Below are 19,678 nucleotides of genomic sequence, written 5' to 3' on the forward strand. Positions count from 1 at the left end.
GTGATCGCCAAAAATACTTTGCAGCGGTAAAAACAAGAGATTTTTCTTTTTGCCCAAAAACATTAGGATATTAAGATCATGTTATATGACGATACTTTATACATTTATGGTAGGACATTTATAAAAACGTTATTTTTTGAGTGGATGGCCTGCTACAGTGCCTCAGATTAACAACTTCAAAGTCGATTTTCTCAATATTTAGCTTTTTTGCACCCTCAGATTCCAGCTTTGTAAACAGTTGCTGTTCCGCCAGACAGTGCCCTATCCTAACAAACCATATATCAATAAAAAGCATATTTCTTCAGCTTTCAGATGATGTAAAAATCTAAATTTTGAAAAATTTACCCATAAGACTGGTTTGGTCATCCAGGGTCACATTTGCTCATATCTGGACCACTTGTTTGGCATAGTCCTGCCTTAAGCAAAGCCTCGTCTGTGAAACCGGTCATATGTGTACGAAGTTTATAGCTTATTAACTTCATACTAAATCCTTAGGCAGGGGAAACTCTGACTCCCAAGAATCTTAACACAAAAAGTCAACTTTGCTGTAACACAGTAAAGAAAACGATCATATCCAAAAAGTTAGTAGAGCAAATTCTTTCATAATGAATACATGCAAAAGTACATAAATGTAGTGTATTATTTTATTTTTGCATTTCAGTAGACTACTGAGAATTAGGTAGGTATGTGGTGATGCAAAAATCTTTAAAGATTCTACGAATGAATAGGCTTTGTTTTTGAAGTTGGATTGAAAAATGAACCAGACATGTTCTTGATAGTGTGGCTGAGGTTCATCCAGGTCTCTTTTCACAAGCTGAGGTATTCGTATCAAGCTGTCATCAAGGTTCGGTTGTGGATCTAAGCAGACAATTGTTCCGAATCAGATTGTTCCAGTTGATCACAGAAAGATTGCAAGCCGTTGCAGGAAAAGGTGTATGTAAAAGAGGAACTTTCAGGGAGACAAACAGATAGATAAAGTTGCTACACGGGACATGAGCCATATAAAATGGGATGAGTGAGGATTAAAAGCGGAATACTGCGTGACTGTCCTATAGGACGAAGGGCACGATCGGAGAGCGGAGCTTCGGATAGTCGCGGAACTCCTTCAGGTAGCTGTGGTGCTTTCCTTTCGCCCACACGGTCATCTGGATGAAACCCACGAGGGTGAAAAACGCCACAGGAAGACATTGAGTCATCAGTGTGAAGCCTAGCCACGAGCCCAGCTGTTTTATACACACAATCAAAGACATGAGAAAAAAAGTTACTTTATCAGATTGGTCATGGTTATGCTGAGTAAGTAACATTTTAAAATTTGTCAAAGATATTGTGATCAAATTGTGTGGTTTTATAAGAACTTTAAAAAGCCCAAACCATTTGATTATTCAAAAAAACTCCAGCCAACAGTTGTTTGTCTATAAACTCAGTTGAAACTTTGTAACCATGTACAGAACATATACAGTAGTATTACTTCCTTAAAATGAAGTCACTTTGTATAAAATAATCTGCAAATGTTGTAAATGTTTCTTTATACATTTTCTTTCATGTTTTTTTTATTGGTTTCCTTTGAGATTAAATGTAAAAATAGTCATTTTATGGCTCTCGGTTAGAAAAACAGGTCTATTGAATGTGGAGATGTTCCTGACCTCATAAGTGTAATTGGGACAGGAGACGAGCAGGAAGACCCAGGTGAAGGGGTTTTTAGTGGGATATGGGATCTTTCTCGTCTTTGATCCTGCAAAACAGAGAAATTTTCTCTAAATTACTGCAATAACAGAAACACTTTCCATGACAGATTTCGGCACGAAACTTACCTGGTGGACGGAGGTTTCTCAGGGCAATGTGGATGGAGAAGTTTCCGATCTGACAAAACTGATCATAAAGAAAACATCATCTCTGACCTGGGATCAGTTTATTATGTGGAGCTAAATTATATGAGACAACAGATTGAATAAAGATGCTTACCAGGAAAAGAATGAGGGCCAGTCTGATCTGTTGTTCACCATATGCTGAAATATACAACACGAGTACAAGTTATAATGACAAGTACAATAAACAAGACCTCATTATTAAATACCACCGCAATGACATTATCCAGCAACTCACTTGGTGGTGTATAAAGCGGATGGTTGATGTAATAAGCCATCCAAGCTGCAAATCCCCAGTAATATGTGCAGTTCTGTAACACACACAAATTTGATTGATTTTATGTCATCGTCCCCCATTTCACTATTATAAACACTGCACCGAATGTTGTTTTCTATTAGCCAAATTTAATAATCTTGCAGATTGAATCTGCACATTCTGAAATATAAATGAGATCTTGTCGTGTTGAATAATCTGTTAATTATATTCACTCGTCACTTTTACTGTCTGATCATTAATGAAATAAATCTCGATATTTATAATAACACATTGCACAAACACATATGAATACATCTTCAGTTATATTATAGACGTATGCATGTGCATTTTAGCGTCCCATCGGGTAAGTCACCTTGAAGATGTTGCGGAGAGGCATCGTCCCGTGAGAGAAGCGGTGGACAAACATTGTTTCTAGAAGTCTCTTAACGTAGTGGAAAGAGTGACACATGCACGCCAAACTACAAAAACAACACAATTACCCATCAGCCTTTGGACTCATAAATTTCTTATAAATGGACCTTTTCACAAGCCTGTGATGAGAATTGTAAATCCTCAAAATAGAAGCACCGTAAATTCCTAAATTGATATTTTTATTTAACAAAATGTATGTACATTTATCACACTATACTTTATTATTATATTACCTTGCATTTAATTATAAAAAATAGTTAACGATAATGCGAGGGTGTTTCTTGTACAGCGTCTATGGAAGTCACGGTAAATTTTAAAAACGGTTAGCTCTATTTTTCTCATTTCGTTGGAAAGTAAAAATCTATATTTGAGCAAATTAAAATATATTTGTGGTAGTCTCACATTCACCGCCATAATCAATTCGCTATTGAGAAACCCAGAACCGTGAAAATGGTCCATTAGCATTAAAGGGGTCATATGGCGTGAATAACATGTTTTTCTGGGTCTTTGGTGTGTTATAAGTTACCCATGCATGTATTAAACACGTCAAATTGCAAAAAATGAAAGATGCACTCTATCTAAAGCGAATGCTCACCCAGACCTGCCTGAAATGCCTCGTGTAACCAAAACCCCACAAGATTTGACTAAGACCACCCAAATATATACGCAAGTAAGGTGGGGGTACCTGTCAGTACAGGCATTATGTTTTCGACACACGCTCCAGTATTCAGCCAATCACTACGCACTGGTTAACTGGCCAATCATAGCACACCTCGCTTTTCAGAGCGATGAGCATGTTTTAAAAATCTGCGCGTGGGGGAAAGAGGACAAACATGCACGGTATGTGGAAAATACATCGTTTTTTAACCTTAAATCGTGTATACACATTGCATCACATCTAAAACAAACAATAATATTTGTTTTAGCCGTGTCATATGACCCCTTTAAAGAAACTATTTGTAAACGAAGTCATTAGCGACTTTAAATCACGCACAGTTGTGTTTGAAAAGAGTTTTAACCAAACTCAGACTTACTGTACAACCCAGTGTTTGCTGGTGGTGAAGTCATATTTAGGTGCATAAATAAACGGAACTCTGAAGTAAAACATCAAGTAAATCAGAAGTGGGCCGGCATACTCCGTCAGAAACACCTGAGGGAGACGACAGACATAAGAATGACCATTAGAATAGCTTTACAGACACGTACGTGTCCATTACATCTGCTGTAGGAAACACCTTCATATTTAGGTTAAAAGTATATTGGTCAGATATAATGTGTAAGGGACTGAATGGACCACAGCTCAGAGACACAAATTAACACACAGCAAAACAAACACAAAAACAATACAGGCCCCAGTATAATATTAAACTTGCAAACACATTAATCTCTAAGAGAGGACTATCATAGCAGTGTGGACCATATCAAAGCACCAATATAGCATCATATAATCCTCTGTGTATTCGGTTTAAAACACAGCTGTGAGCAGAACGACAAGCTATAGTGGAAATGCACACTGTACTCTCCAAAAATGAATGTCTTTTGATTTAAGAATTAAGCAGATAAAAATCATGAAACATTTATTTAAGAAGTTTGATTTGATAAAAGCCTTACGCTTAAAACAGGTAAAAATACACAGTATGCCAATAGGGTAAGAAAGATAAACTTGATTCAAGTAGTTATTAAAGATGTCAAACATGATTCAAATGTATTTTTTTACTCGATTTGCAGATGTGTTCGCTTGTTTTAAGTATATAATTAATTGATCTTAGGTCACTTTTGTTTCCTATTAAATGTATTTTTGTTATTTGTACAAAACGAGAAAAAGATACAGAATAAGGGATTCATTTCTTGCAGTGTATTAACTATACAATGCATTGATAAACTATACTGTTGTATACTTAAGTATAGAAATTTACAACAGTCTACTAAAGAAAGTAGAGACTGTAGTGTTTTCAACCTTACTATAGTAAATATTCAAATATACAAGTATTTTTACATGTGGGTCTGAAATGTATGATGTTTTGATCGAATGAGTTGGATGGTACATATCACAGGATGCACCTCATATAAAGTGCAGAGCTGTGATCTAGATAGTTTAAGACTTTAAAATGACTTTATTTCACAGCACATAAAATTACAGTAAAGAGTTGGTGTGTGTCCACCACATTGTATAAGAGATGTAAAAGTGTGTGTGTGTGTGTGCGTCTTACTGTGACCCAGCTGATCTGCGCTCCCAGGTCTCTGAAGTAGAAGGTTGCTGTCGTTCCCACAGGCAGATGCTGTAGCACGTCTTCATCCTTCAGCGATTTCCCCTCTGCACCACAAACCCACAACACATCAGTACACATTAACCAATGCTACCTCTTCCTATTTTGTTAGAATTAAAAAAAAAAAAAAAAATCCTCGATTTTCTAAAAACACGATCAACAAACGTTAAGTTTGGTCAAGATGAATAAGTATCAAAGAAACACAGAAACCTAAACTTACGTTAAACAATTTTAGGTCACAGATTTCCAACATAAACTTTGATCTAATGTTCATCGGACTTGTAGAGGGCACACTATAAAATAAAGAGGCTGACACCATACACATCCGCGGAAAAAAACGAAGAGACCATTCCACATGTTCATTTAATCTGCATTTCTAGATGTATTGTGGTCAGTCTAGTCAACAAATTTGAATTTCAACAAAATCAAACTTCAGGAGTGAAAAAGACATCCAAGAGCGATGTGAAAGACTAACAGCATGACAAGACACATTTGTTTACTTTCTAAATTGTTCTTAGATGTATTACTTAGGTGAATGTCAACTTGTTTTCTTTGCATTATTTGAGGTCTGAAAAATACAGAGCACCATTCTTGTTATATGCACCTGTTTCTCCAGTTTTCATTTTCTGCAAATATAGATAATAGGGTAGTAAATTTTGGCCGATAAGGATCACAGATAATTGCACTTCCAGAACCGGAGTCTGATTCAAACAATATGCTTCTGTTTCTACTTCCTATAATTTACACATTTACAAATACTGTATCAACAAAATGTACCCACATCAACAATGTTTTGCTAATAGCAGTAAAAACAGAAAGACTGTGAGCAGCGTGCAGTTGAAGAAGTATGAACCAGTGGAAATGATTCATGATTTATCGGCTTCGATATATCGACCTAATGTTGATTAGCGGCCGATACCAATAACATTAAAAATGACCATTTATTGGCAGATTTCAATATGGCCGTAATATCCCTAATAGAAATAAATATAGTCAGTAGTTCACAGAATGAAACAAAAATGATAATCGTGCCTAACACGTTCTAACTGAAAACACTATCGAAATGGTCTCTGATTTTTCCCCCCCGGCTGTAGATATGAACTAATGCAATCTTACAAGTCCAAAACTTTTATCATGTACATAATAAATGTGCTGATATATGCCAGAGTCGCTCAACCGAAGCTGACTCAGATCTAAGGTTCAATAACAAAGTCCAAAGAGCAAAATGCTATCGTGTTGGAGTACGTACTGGGATCCAAACGAATGGACTGTCGAGCCGGATACCACTGTGGTCTGAAACAGAAAACACACAAACACTATAAAAACATTATAGTGCACCATCTTAAGCTAAATGAAGCTTAGAGATTTATTTATGCTTGGCGGCTGATTCATACTCACGGCTCTTGTGAAACATGGACTTGATTTCCCCGATCGTTGCATTGGGCTCAACCTGCCAATCAAACCGACACATAAACACCAGTCGTGCGTTCTGAGTGTGTGTGTCTGAGTGTTTCTTATGGGGATAAATTTAGAGGCTGACTACAATCCCCAGACGACGTGTTTTAGTTCAGCTGCTGTTCTGACACACAAAACACGCGGAGGCACACAAACAGTCGACTGACCAAATGTCACTAAAGACCTCAAAGTCCAGGAGATTTTGGCTTACATTTACATTATTATATCAGCGAGTCTCTTTATGCTCACGGTAATCCGTGCGGCCTTAAAACAGCTTATATCTGATATACACACCACTAAGGTCAGATACAGACACGTGTACAAAGTGTTAGTACATAATCATAACAACCGAACATGCTCTATCAAGATTAGTCCAGTTCTTCAAGAATACTGTCTATGTGTCTTAGTCTATATGCTTAAAGATGCACTTTGCAAGAACAACAATATATGATAAAGGCATTCGAAAGTACTATCAAACCACATATTTTATTCTGATTTGATAATACCAATAATCTGATTATAGCACCACTGTTTGCCTGGGCTGAACATCCCTAGGCATGTGCCCCTCTTAAGGACGACGTCATCAAAGGCCACCATTCCACTGTGACATCACAACACTAGCGGGCAACGACATCACTGGGAAGTGCCCCGGTTAGTCCGAGGAAGTTCCCATCGCGATCCTTGATAATCCCGTAACGTGGCTCCTGACATTCTAGATCCCTCAAGCATCGAAACCATTACAGCGAGATTTCCAGCTAGCATATAGACAGACATGCAAGAGAACACCACACGGCTGAGTTCACTGCAAAAGGTCAGAGCATTTTCTATAGATAGCTCTACTGTACAACGGAAAATCGTAACATTTAACGCAGCCAAATCTTTTGGATTTCTATAAAAAAACTTCAAGAATGACTTAACGTTCTCGTATGTGTGTCTCAAGATTTGAGGTCAATTTTACACGTATGCAAATGAGAACGTGTATACGTTTTTAAAAGTCAAATGTGACCGATACGTTTTTTTTAAATATAGACTCTCAATGGATATAGGATCATAATAACATATATATAAATATGACAAACGTAAATTTGCTTCTTACCTTGTCCAGGAAGCAGAGCTTATCCTTCGTCTTGGCGTCCAGAATCTCCACCTCAAAAAAGACCACAGCTTTCTTAGTTTTTTTTGCAGGTTTGCGTTTGGAAGGGCCGGAGCTTCCGGGCAATGCTCCCACGCCTCCATTCTGAGCCTTTTTGGGCTGCGTTGCCTCTAACGCTAAAGTGTCCATGTTATCTCTTTATTTCTCCGCTTTGTAACTTTCTCGCTTTTTTCCGTCAGTCCCTCTCGAAGCTCTAAATCGAGTGTGGGACTGGAGCTTCACAGTCAGCTGTGGAAATAAATCTCCCTCTCTCTCTACAACTCTACCCTGCCCTTTCTCGACCTCCTGCTCGCGACTACATTTGGTCACTAGACGACCCCCCACCCATCTCACATGTGCAAACACATAAACAAAACACTTAAACACATTAATAACTCAATTCTCACCATTATATTATGACATCGTGAAATTGTAGACCCCCCACCACCTATTACATACATATGTGACCCTGTATCACAAAAGCAGTCTTAAATAGCACAGGAACATTTTGAGTAACAGCCAGAAATACATTTTATGGGTCGAAATTATAGATTTTTCTTTTATGCCCCAAATCATTATGATATAAATCATGTTCCATTTAGCTATTCTGTGAGTTTCCTACTGTAAATATATCAAAACTTTCTTTTTGCGAGTGGATGGCCTGAAACAGCTCCTCCGATTAACAACTTCAAATGTGATTTTCTCAAAATTGACATTTTTTGCACGCTCAGATGTCTTAAACGACAGTATCTCCGCCAGATATTATCCTATCCTAACAACCCATACATCAATAGAAAACTTAATTATTCATCTTTTGGATGATGCAAAAATCGCCATTTCAAAAATGTACCCATAAGACCCACAAGTTTTGTCATCCAGGGTCACATATTGATACTTTGATCATTATAAGGACATTTTGTTGAACTGTCTGACTGACTCTTAAACAGAATTAATGATATTTTACATGTCTTAATTTGTTGAGGTCATTTGATGCCATCACAGAATTGTTTAATGTTATATAACAAACTATAGTTTATGTAAACAATTTATATAGTATAGTTTTCATAGTGAAACCATATTAAATGTGTCATTAACTGATTTACGACAAATACCATTATTATATCATGGTCACTCTAGTAAAACCATTGTTATAAATTTTGGTTGTTTTTTATTTATACATTTGTTTCATGTGCATTATTGTAATACAAATAATTTAATCCCAAAGCATAATTGTTTTTTTTTAAGTTAAATAACTCGGGTTTCCGTCGTTTAGCTCGTGAGTGTGTAAAGCCACGCTATTGGCGGAGGAGATTTACTATAAATAACTGGAGCAGATGACCACTGCCTGCCATACACAATACAAAACCGGCCAAAACAGACAGCTGCAAGGACCACAATTGTATGGGAAGTTTTACCGAATAATACGAGTTTAATACAAAGTTTAAATGCGGAGAAATTCAGAGGGCAGCAGTCAACTCGCAACGTATTTTACCTCAGAAGAGCACGTGAGTACTAACCCAGCCATCTCTTTCGTGTAACCTTTACTTAAAAATGCCATTATTTAGCTTTAATTGCGTATAAATTATCCCTCTTTATTTGTTATGCAATAATTATTACTCAAACACGGAACAACGTCCAAAAGAGATTTCTGAGATCTCTTGGCGCCATCTAGTGGACGTCATACAACGTTACTAGTGCTCATTTTTTAACTAAACAGATCTAAAATGTGCACTATTTGCATAAAATGCTGCTATCATGTAAAATATTACTAAATCGACATCTATCAACAATCCGCCAGATTTGACGGGCGATGACAGTTTAAACAGGTGGTAATAGTAACCACCGACTTCCGGGTGCGCGCTGATCCGCAGCGAATCCGACTTCAGATCGAAAGTCCCACATGAACACTTGAATGAGCGAATAAACAAATATTCTCCAGCTGAAAATGTCACTTTTGATTTTTGCTCCGCACTAAAACTGCAATAACATTCCGCTCGAGTGCAAACACGTGATGTTTCACACAGACGAGCTCCCTATTTCAACAACAAGCAGTGATTGTGTGGTGTCTACTTAGGGCTGTTGAATGAGAACAATCTACTGAGATGCCATCAGACTCTTGACTACCGCCACCTGCTCAATAGTCCCGTTTACTCTGCTGTAATGTCTGTGTTTTAACGTTCGATAAATTGAAAAACTGACCCATTCACCGGACTAGGCCGACGCACTTGTCACGTTTAGGATGACAGCGGCGTGTTGCCTAATCCCTAACCCCCTTATATCTATCAAATGCATGAAAATCATTCATTGCTCACGCAGTTTAATCATATCATGGCCGTTATGCCGTCATTACATCGTGTCACCAAACCTAAAGTTTTCTGGTATCTCTAAAACAATCAGATATAACGCCTTACCTCGTAATGCTTCATTTTTGCAGTTTAAATTCCTTATCCAAACAAGATGACAGACAAGCACGAGGTCCAATCACTGAAAACGGAAGATGTCGCAGAACCAATGGGCAGAGAGCGCGAGGTGTTTTTCCAGCAAATGCGGAAACGCGCGCTCGGTCTTCTAGCCCACAACCAATCAGGTCGTTTTGACTAGAAGCGATACGGCTACCTCCACTGGGCATGCGCACTTCACTACCGCGTCATTTTTGTCACGCTGAAAATTGTTGATTAATATTTAGTTTTATATTACTTAGAATTCGTACTTTTTTATTATTGTAAGGTTAGGTTGGGGGTTTGCGTAATTTATCGTAACTATAGGGCGAGATTATGCCCCACTTCCGGCCGTAGCTGCAAATACCCAATCAGGGCCCGTCTAGTGTTAAACAAATACCACGAGGGTGCGCCTCCTGGTGGTGAGGTTAGGCGGAACACGTGCTCCTGCTGTTTATTGTTTTACTTTAAGGCAAAATACAGGTTTGACCGCATCGCGGGTACGATAACATCAAAAGCGCAATTTTAATGAAAACTGAACGAAATCGAGATGTTCTTTCCGCCCAATGACATCCGTTAACGTTAATTGTATTGAAAAAGTTACGAATAAAATAACTAATTATATCATTTACTTATAAATTTGACTGAAACGTCGAAATATGAACACGAATATACAATATACGAATGCAACTTTGTACTTTGTAGGTCACTCGGTCCGAGTAAAGGGATCATGTAGTCGCCCTACTAAACGCATAATGTTGTAGTTGTGATATCACACAGACACATTTTGTTTAGTGTTATTTATTTATTGTATCGTTTCTAAGAAGAAAATCTCATTTTTGTGTTTCAGTTTAATCAATGAACCGCGGCGCAGCACGTCCACGTGGTTTGGGTGGGGGAAACACTCAGAGCCTTGGAGAAGTTTCGCGAAGTTTCGTCACGACTTCAAATAGTGCGGCAGCTCCGCCAGCCAGATCAGAGACGAACACAGACGGCGCAGGACCTCTGGGAGAAGGGACTACTGGAAAGCTTTTTTAGCGATTTATTTCAGTTTTAGGTGAACCGAGCTCTACGCGACGAACGCAAGGACTATACATTCTCGTGTTGTTGTTTTAAATTGAGGCATTTGTGCTAAAACAATCGAGTCTAAATGGGGAAAATGGGAAAGGATTATTACAGCGTTTTGGGGATTCAGAAGGGTGCGTCCGAGGACGAGATCAAGAAAGCGTATCGCAAACAGGCGCTCAAATACCATCCGGATAAAAACAAGTCGCCCGGCGCCGAGGAAAAGTTCAAGGAGATCGCGGAGGCGTACGACGTGTTGAGTGACCCGAAAAAGAAGGACGTCTATGACAAATATGGCGAAGAAGGTCAGTGAAGTCAACTTTGTGTGCTTGTGTGTACTGCTGTTAGACTGTTGTGTGTTTTTTTGGATGATCTGAGTTATCTAGGCCACTTTATGATGTGATATTATTTTTAAACATCGTTAGCTACCGTGTGTATATAAATAATGTCGTAACGTGAAAGAATAACGTTTTACATTGTTCAATAATCGGAATATTATTACTTGAGTTTACTTTTAGTAAATAAAATGTCTGTTGCTGCGCGCTGATTGGCTGACCCGACTGAGCGTTCTAGAACCGTAGCGCGTCTGCTGGAAGATTCGAAAGTCACGTGGTAGAAAGGGGCGGGCTGTCTACGGGACCACTCAAACACAAATGTTTGTGTATTTACTGTTTTTAGATAGAAAACACACTTGAACGTTTGAACAAAGCAAATATAACATTCTCAAGCGTTTCTAGTTACTAAAATTATTTTTATTGGAAGTCTTTAGTTAAAAGAGCTAAATAAGAGCAAATAACAGTTTCAGTGGTTTTTTTTTTGTGAATGTCTCATTCACCCCAACAAATTGCAAGAAGACCTCAAATGTAAAATATGCGCAACTCTCTCTGTTTATGTACAGGACTCAAGGGAGGCATTCCAGGAGGTGGAGGTGGCGGCGGGGGTGTTGGAGGAGGAAATTTCAACTACACATTCCAAGGCGATCCTCACGAAATTTTCGCAGAATTTTTCGGAGGGCGAAACCCTTACCAGCAGTTCTTCGGTGGCAATGGTGGCATGGATGAGGAAATGGACACAGACGACCCTTTCGCTAGTTTCGGGATGGGTGGCATGGGTGGTTTTCCTCGGTCCTTTAACAAGCGTGGCCACGGCGGGAGGATGGAGAAAAGGCAGGACCCTCCCGTGATCCACGATCTGAGGGTCAGTCTTGAGGAGGTCTTCAATGGGTGCACAAAGAAGATGAAGATCTCACGCAAGCGCCTGAACCCGGACGGAAGGACGACTCGCACCGAGGAGAAGGTTCTCACGGTCGAAGTCAAGAAAGGCTGGAAGGAAGGAACCAAGGTTACTTTCCCGAAAGAAGGTGATGAGACGCCAACAAATATACCTGCAGATGTTATTTTTGTGGTGAAGGATAAACCACATCCAGTGTACAGACGAGATGGATCAGACATCATTTATCCCAAAAAAATTACACTTAAACAGGTAAGACGCCGTTTTAAAAGATACATTTTAAGCACATACCGTTTCTTTATCATACTTCTGTCCCACATTTTATTAATTTCACGTTTTCTCTGCTATTCTTCACTAGGCTCTGTGTGGCTGCACTGTTGAAGTTCAAACGTTTGATGGTCGCAAGGTCCCCATAACACCTAAGGACATTGTTTTTCCTGGGATGAAACAGCGTGTCACTGGGGAGGGTCTTCCCCTTCCAAAATCCCCTGCTCGCCGTGGAGATTTGATTGTGGAATATGAGATTAAGTTCCCTGAAAGGCTGAGTCAGAGTGCCAAGGACACTATCACAGCAGTGTTGCCAGAGTCCTGAGCTCCGTGTACAACAATACCACTTGAAATTCTTTTTGTTGCTATTCTGAGCCCTGAGCTGCTGACATGATTATTTTGTTACATACTGCCAACGAGAAACTATCTGAACAATACAGCCGGATGAGGGTGGATATTTTTCTCTATGTGTGTAATGAACATTTTGAACCTATGTTTCTTATGTGTCTGGACTGACAGGAAGTCTGGTCTTTGCATTCCTTCTGTGGGCTGGTGTTTTTTGAACACTATTCAACTGAGTTTACAGAGCAACTTTTCTTTGTTATTTTTACTGATTTTACTTTAAAGAAAGTTCCAATGGAACAGTTTGGTTTCATTTAAAGTGGTTTATAAATACTGAATAGTGGTCACTGATCGATAGTGTTTGTTTATTTTAAGTGGCGCTGGGTGCATGTACTGCTTGGATTCTTCTTGATCTGAGTCTCTCTTGATTCACATGTGAATCAGCACCTCGTTCAGACGCCGTGCGCACAGAGTCTCAAAAGCAGGAGGTCATTTGCACTAGTGAGAATGAGATCTTTTTAAATAAAATATTGCAACTATTAATACCATGCTTCGTTTTGTTTGAAAGAGTTAAATGGCTGTTGTGTGGTATATGTAGATTATTTCTTTAAAGTTTCTAAGAGTCTATTAATATTGAAAAGCCTGATAAGATATCATTTTTGAACAGTTTGCAGGATATTTAAGCTGTTGCAGATTTAACAATGTTTAGGGAGTCTTGTTTGTATTTAACCAGTGTATTATTTTGTTCAGAAAGCAACATTTATTTCTTACGGCCACTAGATGGTAGTAAGGTTTAATAAATAAAACATATAAACCCATTCACACTCAATGAGACGGATTGTTTACTTTTGTAACACTACAGTATGTACTTAAAATATGGAATTGGGTAATGGGCACTTCCGTGAAAATGTCAACCTTACCACAATTTGTTTTTACTGTGGCCTAGATTTTAACATTTGGTGGTTCATATACCCGTGTAAGATCTCTCTTCCAATCTGTAAAGCATTTGTTTTTAAGTTCATGATTTTTTCATAGTCAGGTAAGTGGCATTTTCAGGATTGTCACATCCATATATTCCTCATAAATCGACACGTGAACATTATAAAACATAAAATAGTTACTTTATTTTAAAGAGGCGTCCCTTCTCCATTCATTGGCTATTATTGCTTCAGGATTGTGCATTTTATTTTATAGAAATCCTACTAAGTTTATCGTCTCCCAAAAACGCATCCATTTTTGTCACAATTTGCATGTTTATTTCCCTTTTTTTTAAATAGATTATTTTTCAAAAACGAACATTTTTTGATGTTTAGATTCTATCAACAAGGGTTGGGAAAAATATAAACAGATGGTTCAAAATAATCGTATCATTATCATAATCTCTCAGCATTTTTATGTCACGTCCATAATGCTGGAATTTCTCTAATACCATTTGTTTTTTAGGTTTTGATGGTCTTATATCGAGGGATTAAATTAAGATATAATTATTCAAGTTAAATTTTTCAATTCTATTTTATCGGTCATTGTACCACTACACATACCTCATGTTTAGCATTTCCATAAACTGTATTGAACATCTCACTAAATATTAATTGAAGGATAAAAGAGGCAATCAAAGTCAAAAGCATACGTTCTTGAAATACCATCACCCAGATTGTACCACAAGTATTGAAAGCTGCAAAAAGACGTTTTTCACAGAATGAAGAATTTTTGCCATGTACATTTAAAAGCATTGATTTTGCTGCGGAGTAGGGGGACCATACATGCCAATTTCAGGTGCGTCCTCTGAGCCTGCATTTGTCCACCGTATACGTCTTCGAGGTTAAGTATTTTAGAAAAGGTCAAAAGGAGCGGCTTGTTTTTTTAATTTGAGAATGAAACTACAATGGCATGAATGGTCACCCTACTTTTGTGGTTTGTACCAGTCATCTATTCAGTCTAGTCCTCATTTTCTTTGGAGAGCACTTTTTATGGTTTTGAGTCCGGGGAAGAAAGCTTTTAACCCCTTCACATACTGTTGTCTGACCTGAACAAGAAGATGAGAAAAGCAAATGCAAAAATGTTCATATCCTCTTAAATAAAGTTCATGTTGAATCTATGATGTCAGAATGAATCTGTGATGTTTCACCTCATTATTGAGGAGACAGTAGATCAGGAAGATGAAGGTTCCTTGCTGTGAGTTTAGGATCAGGAAGAGAATCTCCATCATCTTATTGTCTTCAGTGAAGAAACCCAGAATCCAGGGACAACCAAGAACCACAAACTGAGCCAGTGTTTTAAAAACCATAATCCTGAAGAGAGAGAAAGAAAAATAATGCACATGTGTTCGTTTGTCCATGTGTTCATGTGTTTCTCTCTTTAAAGTGTTTCAAACATAATGTTTCTTACTTGGTTTGTTTCATCCGTGAAACTTCAGCGTTCAGCTTTGTGAGAGTTGAGTTCAGACTGATGATGATTCTGATGAAGAGAATCGTGTTTATCTGAAGAAAAAAGCAGAGATTAACACTTTATTTTCCTTTGATTAAAACGTAATGATCTGAAATTTAAACGTACCGCAAGAATGACACAAACAGGTCCCAGAAAACTCCAGATGAAGCTTTTGTGCACTTCAATCCAGCATCTGTTTACAGGAAAACACAAAATGAAATATTCAATACTATTCTTGGTGTTCACTGCTGTAATAGTACTGAAGAAAATGTAAAGTTTGACAGATATTGTGATGTCAGTCGTGTATTTTGATTGGAAACTTTGTTACAGATATGTGAACAAATAACAAATAGAATTTAAAACGTACTTGTCACTGCCATAGCCTTCAGGAACCAATCCAACAGACACGCCCACTGTAACCAGAGCAATCACATATCCAATCACAATTAAGAATCTGTTGCTAAGCACCGCCCTCTGTCTGGAGCTGATCTGTGATAGGTTCTTCACACAGATGTAGAGCAGCACAGCTTCAATGAACATCCACACAAAGCAGGAGAGAAAGAGAAAGTGAAGAAATCTTGACAGCACATTACACAACATCTGAAGAGAGAGAGACAATATTAAATCATTTAAATAAAAAGTATTAAATATAAATATGATCTGATGTAATAATTGTCACCTGGTCAGGTTTGATGAGTTTGAGGAAGTGTTGTGTCAGTAAGAACAGAAGATGAGCCGACAGCAGACTGATGCAGAGGTTGATTCGAGCCACATTGTTCACTCCAGGTTTCCATCGACAGAAAGCAAAAGTCAACAGAGCCAAACTATTAAACACCAGACCCACCGACACAGCCACTAAATTCAACACGTCCATCAGTGGATCAGCCTGATAAAAAAACATTAAATCAGAATTCCCACTTCATTCATCATCTTTGTATTATCAGATGATATAAATGTCACGTGTACCTCTGTTGCTGTGCTGCTGGTTTGCATGATGAGAGCGAATGTTGACAGATGAACACATGAACACACAGTGTAGCTGCTGTTTGTGTCTAAAACAGAACAACCATCTACAATCCACTCAGTGATGTTCAAGTACACACACGACATATTCCCTCCAGACACAAACTCCTTCACATGAAGAGAAAATATTCATGTGTTTTCATTAGTCATTAGTTGTGATGAAAACAAAGAAAGAAAAAGAGAAGAACTGACTCTGATGTGTTTGAGGGTGAAGTTGACTGGTTTTGTGAGCTGTTTGTTGGTGGTTTTTGGAAGAGTAGCTGAGATGACAGTGGACATCATGGTTTTAACTGATGTGATATCTGATGTGTTGAAGAATTCTGCCTTCAGTAGATTCTCCATTGTGGTGTAGCTCATGAACGCCACAGCAGCTGATCCTGATCCTACGTAACAAAGACACAGAAAGAAAATTCAATAGTATTATCATAAACATTTGGTTTAGGGTGACCCCTCCTCACGCATGAGAGTTTACACTCATGGGAACTAAAATATATATTTTTTCATAATAAATCAGCACCCTTTAGCTGTAATACAGACTATGGAGGTGGATTTCAGAATGTGTTATAATTAACTAAAAGTAATGCTGTTGTGCTTAGGTGATGGTGCTATTTTTTTATAAACCTGTAACAACAAAAAATAAATCAGCAGTTTCATTTGTAATTTCCATTTCTTTTTTGTTCTTGCTTATGAAGTGAAACCCTGTTCACATACTGTTGTCTTTAAGTTCTTTCTATCATGTCTATATATATATACACAGACCTGTTTCATTGTTATTCTTGACAATCCCAATGAGATCAATGTCCACAGATGCATTTGTTGTGTTGAGCCGAGGAATTTCATTTAATGTGACCTGTGGTCCAACCATGAAGACTTGTGCCTCTGATTTAAAAAAATAATGTTATTCACAACATCAATACGTATTTCTCACATTTTCTGAAGCACATGACTTCAGTTATATTTTTTATAGTTGAGGTCATAGTTCTGTCTCTTACTTACAGAGTCACGAGTGAAACTGACATTGTCATAAGTGTTTGTCGGCTTCACCAACATGGAGACGAGCTTCTCGCTGGCTTTTAACACCTGGTTTCCTTCTGACTTTAGTTTATTTGGGTCACTTGATGATGAGATGGAAATCTTCTCTGAAGTATTAATCGCCAGATCCAAAAGATTTTTCACATCATAAAGAAAGAGAAACGGTAGTAGTTTTAAAACATTTCTCAACATTTGATTATTATATTTTTTTCCATGTCAACTTGATGGACTTACAGCTAAAGGGAGAACTGTAATATTCTCTATCTGGTTGAGGAGATTCTGTATGCATGAGGTCTCCTGTGGAAAAAAAATAACAGCATATTCAGTATTTTAGTTATGATGGTCCTCAGTATCTGTGTTGGTTATGACACTCATGTTTGGAGACAGTATTGTGTTGAGTTAATTATTTTGTTTTGTTTCTCACAATCGAAAGCAATACAAAGTTTATTGTTGTTGCTTTCATAAAGAGAGAGAAATCAATGAACATTACACAAAATATACAGACATAAACTACATCAATGAAATGTGCTGAATTTAAATTGATAGAATCTAGTTGCTGTAGAAAATTTGGTCAACTTACCGAGCAGTTTGACAGCTGTGTCATATTTACACCTGAATCTATTTATGAACATATTAATCAATTACGGCCACATGTGTGAAATTAAAACCATAAAAGCTTTTAATTTCAGAGACAAGTTTGCTAAATGTCGATGAATGTAGATAATAATCTGGATTCTGTACAATTTGATGAAAAATTCAGCAGTATTCCAGCTACCAGGGAATGTTCTCAAAACGTTCAGTAGAAATTAATTAAAACTTTAGCTTTCGCACCATTTGTTCAATGTTCCATTCCATTTTCTACCACTTATCCGAACTAGCTCGGGTCACGGGGAGCCTGCGCCTACCTCAGGAGTCATGAGGCATCAAGGCAGGATACACCCTGGATGGAGTGCCAATACATCGCAGGGCACACACACTAACTCATTCACTCACGCACTCACACCCTACGGACAATTTTTCCAGAGATGCCAATCAACCTACCATGCATGTCTTTGGACCAGGGGAGGAAACCGGAGTACCCGGAGGAAACCCCCGAGGCACGGGGATAACATGCAAACTCCACACACATACAAGTCGGAAGCGGGAATCGAACCCCCAACTCTGGAGGTGTGAGGCGAACTTGCTAACCACTAAGCAACCGTGCCCCCCTTCTTCAATGTTAAATGTCATAAATAAATTTACTAAAATCAAGTGGAATTAAAAATGGCATAACAATAGAAACATACTTCTTTAGATCTCACCCGAGAATAATTCAACAACAACACAAACACCATTAACATATTCGAGAAGAGCAGGAAAAAGCAACAACAATATATTGTTTTTTATCTTAATTATTTAAATGGTAAAATAACATAAATCCCCAAGAACAAAACTAATGGACCCCAATAATGGCGACTTCAAATTGATAAGTGCTTTTGTACACGTATGACAGAAATAAAAAGACTATAGTGATTGTTTGTTGTGATAAGATGATGTTGTTTGTGTTTTATTCTTCTCTGGTGAGATCTTGACTGATTTAATGTGTTCATCTGTTATTTACACTTGATGTTCATCTAAAACTGTGTGACTGTCAGTGTTTGATCGTATTTGAGAAATTGTCTCTTATTTTTCCTAAAGAATTTTTAGGAGAAACATCTCAGACAAAGTCAATATTTAAATTAAACACAAATGAGATCTCCATCAAATCTCTTGAGCTATGAAAGAACAACATCATGAGCGGTAACATTGTGTACATTAATCCTCAATATAACACAACAGACAACACAACACATTTCATTACCTGTTGTGGTGATCACAGGTGAGACAGTTGTGAAGGTTTGGTTGATGCTGTTCACATCTGAAAGGTTTTTGATGAAATGCAGTTAATGAACACACATCACAAATAGAAGGTGTGAGAATCACACAAAAATACAAGAATTACCTGCACAGTATGTACTGTTACATATAGTTGGTCTAACAAACTCATAGACATAATAATTGTCTGGACAGGCTTTGACTCGAATGGGATATGAGTGATATGTTATTATTGTTATAACTTGTAGCAATTAAAGAAGCTTTTGATTATCGTACAATCTTCCATTTGAAAAATTTAAAGTACATGTGGTTTAAACTCACATGAGATGTAGACTTCTATCACTAAAGCTTAATGAAAAGCTCAGTTTTCGTTGACAAAACCGTGTCTCAGTAATTTCATACTCATGTGCAAATGCATCTGGTATAGTGTATGTATATTTGTTATATATAGAGATCACGAAAATAATGTTGATAGAATTCTTTTTGTTTTTATACTTCCTGGGTTCAAAACCTTCATGTGCACCAGAATGCTTCTCCATGTCAATATATCAGACAAGACATTGTAAAATCTATCACACTTGCACAACAGTTTA

General features: G+C 37.7%; 3 protein-coding genes across 3 annotated transcripts; 1 reads left to right on the plus strand and 2 right to left on the minus strand.

Annotated features, from left to right (window-relative positions):
* Positions 1–626: 626 nt before the first annotated feature.
* On the minus strand, positions 627–8,891 carry tecrb (trans-2,3-enoyl-CoA reductase b). The gene is made up of 11 exons (XM_056766058.1): positions 7,372–8,891; positions 6,215–6,270; positions 6,070–6,113; positions 4,764–4,867; positions 3,588–3,703; positions 2,495–2,600; positions 2,104–2,176; positions 1,963–2,006; positions 1,812–1,869; positions 1,644–1,732; positions 627–1,223 (listed from the first exon to the last, which is right to left on the minus strand). The coding sequence occupies exons 1-11, from the start codon at positions 7,555–7,557 to the stop codon at positions 1,050–1,052; spliced, it is 1,050 nt and encodes a 349-aa protein (XP_056622036.1). The 5' UTR covers positions 7,558–8,891; the 3' UTR covers positions 627–1,049.
* A 1,442-nt stretch (positions 8,892–10,333) lies between these two features.
* On the plus strand, positions 10,334–13,578 carry dnajb1b (DnaJ heat shock protein family (Hsp40) member B1b). Its single transcript, XM_056766042.1, has 3 exons — positions 10,334–11,215; positions 11,809–12,392; positions 12,499–13,578. The coding sequence occupies exons 1-3, from the start codon at positions 10,996–10,998 to the stop codon at positions 12,730–12,732; spliced, it is 1,038 nt and encodes a 345-aa protein (XP_056622020.1). The 5' UTR covers positions 10,334–10,995; the 3' UTR covers positions 12,733–13,578.
* A 554-nt stretch (positions 13,579–14,132) lies between these two features.
* On the minus strand, positions 14,133–17,835 carry LOC130436066 (adhesion G protein-coupled receptor E3-like). The gene is made up of 12 exons (XM_056766985.1): positions 17,812–17,835; positions 17,462–17,528; positions 17,192–17,380; positions 16,959–17,078; positions 16,392–16,570; positions 16,143–16,307; positions 15,856–16,062; positions 15,544–15,776; positions 15,303–15,369; positions 15,138–15,229; positions 14,878–15,040; positions 14,133–14,775 (listed from the first exon to the last, which is right to left on the minus strand). Exons 1-12 carry the CDS (start codon positions 17,833–17,835, stop codon positions 14,695–14,697), a joined length of 1,587 nt encoding a protein of 528 aa, XP_056622963.1. The 3' UTR covers positions 14,133–14,694.
* Positions 17,836–19,678: the final 1,843 nt, after the last annotated feature.

This window comes from Triplophysa dalaica, chromosome 2 (genome assembly GCF_015846415.1).
Source record: "Triplophysa dalaica isolate WHDGS20190420 chromosome 2, ASM1584641v1, whole genome shotgun sequence".
Classification (NCBI taxonomy): Eukaryota; Metazoa; Chordata; class Actinopteri; order Cypriniformes; family Nemacheilidae; genus Triplophysa; species Triplophysa dalaica.

What these genes read in the sequence shown, in the direction of transcription:
- tecrb (XM_056766058.1), bottom strand. Translation starts at nt 7,557, where the DNA reads ATGGACACTTTAGCGTTAGAGGCAACGCAGCCCAAAAAGGCTCAGAAT. An exon ending in AGCAAACACTGGGTTGTACA is followed by an intron (nt 2,601 to 3,587) that starts GTAAGTCTGAGT and finishes TTGTTTTTGTAG; the next exon opens with TTTGGCGTGCATGTGTCACT. An exon ending in CTCTCCGCAACATCTTCAAG is followed by an intron (nt 2,177 to 2,494) that starts GTGACTTACCCG and finishes TGTGTGTTACAG; the next exon opens with AACTGCACATATTACTGGGG.
- dnajb1b (XM_056766042.1), top strand. Translation starts at nt 10,996, where the DNA reads ATGGGGAAAATGGGAAAGGATTATTACAGCGTTTTGGGGATTCAGAAG. An exon ending in TGACAAATATGGCGAAGAAG is followed by an intron (nt 11,216 to 11,808) that starts GTCAGTGAAGTC and finishes GTTTATGTACAG; the next exon opens with GACTCAAGGGAGGCATTCCA. An exon ending in AAAAAATTACACTTAAACAG is followed by an intron (nt 12,393 to 12,498) that starts GTAAGACGCCGT and finishes ATTCTTCACTAG; the next exon opens with GCTCTGTGTGGCTGCACTGT.
- LOC130436066 (XM_056766985.1), bottom strand. Translation starts at nt 17,835, where the DNA reads ATGACACAGCTGTCAAACTGCTCG. An exon ending in TTTCACTCGTGACTCTGTAA is followed by an intron (nt 17,079 to 17,191) that starts GTAAGAGACAGA and finishes TTTTTAAATCAG; the next exon opens with AGGCACAAGTCTTCATGGTT. An exon ending in TCACGGATGAAACAAACCAA is followed by an intron (nt 15,041 to 15,137) that starts GTAAGAAACATT and finishes CTCTCTCTTCAG; the next exon opens with GATTATGGTTTTTAAAACAC.